The sequence below is a fragment of the Rhinoderma darwinii genome, chromosome 12, assembly GCF_050947455.1.
Source record: "Rhinoderma darwinii isolate aRhiDar2 chromosome 12, aRhiDar2.hap1, whole genome shotgun sequence".
Taxonomy (NCBI): Eukaryota; Metazoa; Chordata; class Amphibia; order Anura; family Rhinodermatidae; genus Rhinoderma; species Rhinoderma darwinii.
Window position 1 is genome coordinate 54381843 of NC_134698.1, and position 3089 is coordinate 54384931.

Below are 3089 nucleotides of genomic sequence, written 5' to 3' on the forward strand. Positions count from 1 at the left end.
AAAGATTTACACCGCCCCCATTCTCTGGTTATACAAGGATTAATATATCGATTTAATATGCAAATATAAACTCCAGACAGAAAGCCTCACTCTGCAACATAATTTACAATAAAGCAGCTCAGTAAATGTATTCAATATATACAACGTGCTGTCATATTTTGTACTATTTTAACGTGAAGTATAAATAAATATTATATATATATATATATATATACATATGCACGCACGCACGCACGCACACACACACACACACACACACACACACACACACACACACACACACACACACACACACACACACACACACATTGTGTTATTCTGTGACAGAAGAGTTTATCTCCTTACAAGTAAATTAATAAGTAAATACAGACAAGACATAAAAAGATATTGAAACAAAAGAGTGAAACACAAAGCTAGAACTACGTGACAATGCTACATGTAATTTGTGTGTATAATGGGATAATGAAGCCATTAGTAAGTGCCCCCTCTGTGTCTACTCGCCATCCTTCTCACTATTCTTTATGACCGGACAGCATGGATTTTTAGTCCCCGCCCACCACCGTTTATCTAACTCCTGATTGGCTGCTTCCTCATTACTGGGAGCTGTATGAATCGCATGCGGTGTTGCTCCGTATAAATGCCGTGATCGAGGCTGTGACTTGTCATCCGCACTTGTTCTGTCTGTGTCTAATGCCTCAGTCCGTCTCTCCTGTTTGTGTCCTGTAGATCGCAGCCCATACACACAGCCTGCAAAATGCCGAGGGGATTTCTAGTAAAGAGGAACCGAAGACCTTGCGGATCTTACCGAAATCCTTGCGAGGACATCGGACCTCCTCAGTCTCTGCTCACACCATCATCTCTGGATGCCATGGTGCCTTATAACTCCACCATAGTCTCAAATGCAGAGACTGGTGCTGAGAAAGACAAACAACCCTCAACTCCTCCAGAAGATCCACCGAGATCATCTAAAGACATCTCCCCTCTGAAAACCAGTGGAGGATCAGAGCCCATGGGGCACTGGAACCAGATCCCTTACAGCCCTGTGCAACCTCTAGGGTTGGATATGAGAAAAACTTTCTTGAAACGTTATATCAGTTCTCCAGCTACTGCTGAATCCTTTCCTGTAGCGGCTTCATTGACCTCAATGGAGAAGCTCCTCTCTCATCATCATCACCATCATCATAACCCATTCTTGACCCCAGAATCCAAGATCCATCCAAACTTATGTCCCAGGGACTCTATAAGGTCAACAAAACCTCCCAGCAAGAAGTATAAAGCCAGCAGAAAGCTTCACTTCACAGATGAGGTGACCACATCTCCAGTGCTGGGGTTAAAGATCAAAGCTGAGGAACCTGGTGTCCCAGCCCGGGGTCCTCTGCTCAGGCGACCCCCTCTTGGAGAGTTTATTTGCCAGCTTTGTAAGGAGCAATATCCTGATCCCTTTGCATTAGCTCAACACAAATGCTCCCGGATTGTCCGCGTTGAATACAGATGCCCCGAGTGTGACAAGATATTCAGCTGTCCGGCTAATCTGGCTTCACATAGAAGGTGGCATAAACCCAGGACACTGGGCAATGAGGGGCAAGTGGGAAAAAAGATTCCCATTCTGCTGGAGGGCAAGGAGAACAGCAGTGGTCGCAGCGCTCCCACATTAAGTCTGATAGAGCAGAGCACTCGCGTTCAGCACCAGCAGAGTGTGGACAGCGCCCAGCTCTCAGATCAGCACCTGCGGCCAGGGAACAACTCCTTCCAGAGCAGGGACGACGCCCAGGCTCCTGTGTCTCAGGCCGCCTCAGAAGAAGCCGAGGAGGAGGCATTTCACTGCCCATACTGCCCCAAGAGGTTCAGAAGACATGCTTACCTGCGCAAACACCTGCTCACCCACCAGCCCTATAGCCCTATGGAGAGAGGAGGGCAGCTGACTTATCCCTGCACCCTCTGTGGGGTTCACTTCCCATCAATGGACATTAGAGACAAGCACAGACTGTGGCATGCAGTTAGAGAAGAACTTCTGCTGCCCCTAGAAGAAGCTCTGGTAGCCGAAGGAGGGCAGCAGATCTTCCCATGTGAATTCTGTCCCACTGCCTTCTTCAGCTCCCCTGGTCTTAGCTTACATCTGAACAAGTGTCATTCATCACAAGGTAGACCAGACCTAACAACACCACCACTGCCCCTGAGACCTGGCTGCTGAAGACTTGGTGCTCCTGGGTACCAGGGGTTGTGTTAGAAGAAGTCAGATTTCAATTAATCTTTGTGCCAGACATAGTTATAGTATTTAAATGTAATGAGCTTCAAATATGTTTCCCAAAGCAGCCTTGTCTTATGATGGGGAGTCACCTATTGTATTATGTTTACAGAGAGGATATGTGCAGATTGTATGTAAATAGTATCTTGGAGCAAATCTTGCTTCCAAAAAAAACTATGTTTCAGAATGAATATGTCACATTTTTTATTTTGTGCTTTAAAGGAAATAAACCAAAGGTCTTGTGTATATATGTGTACTGGTGTCTGAATGATGGAGTTCTGCCAAACTGGTAACAACTACATGACACAATCCTACAAAGCTTAAAACAGACAGAAATTTGCAGATTATTGGCTTTTAAAAGACATAATTTGATTGTTCTGTGTAATAAATATACTGGGAGTTCTGCAACATGAAAAGTAAATAATAATGTTTGTAACATTTTCATGTTAATAATGGAACATTGAGGATCTATCTATCTATCTATCTATCTATCTATCTATCTATCTATCTATCTATCTATCTATCTATCTATCTATCTATCTATCTATCTATCTCATATTTATCTATCGATCTATCTCATATTTATCTATCTATCTCATATCTATCTCATATCTATCTAATATGTATCTATCGATCTATCTATCTATCTATCTATCTATCTATCTATCTATCTATCTATCTATCTATCTATCTATTTCATATCTATCTGGTTCTAGATGGTTCGTATTTTAAACCTTAATAATGTGTAGCAGGGTAGAGATGGTAATACTACTACTACTAGATGTGTCAACATATCCCTACAGAGAGTTATCACCCTCAACCATGGTTGGTTGGAGGGGGGGGG

General features: G+C 43.3%; 1 protein-coding gene across 1 annotated transcript; it reads left to right on the forward strand.

Annotated features, from left to right (window-relative positions):
* The first annotated feature begins 691 nt into the window (after positions 1 to 691).
* Positions 692 to 2475, forward strand: INSM2 (INSM transcriptional repressor 2). The gene has a single exon (XM_075843289.1). The coding sequence runs from the start codon at positions 755 to 757 to the stop codon at positions 2189 to 2191; it is 1437 nt and encodes a 478-aa protein (XP_075699404.1). The 5' UTR covers positions 692 to 754; the 3' UTR covers positions 2192 to 2475.
* The last annotated feature ends 614 nt before the right edge of the window (positions 2476 to 3089 follow it).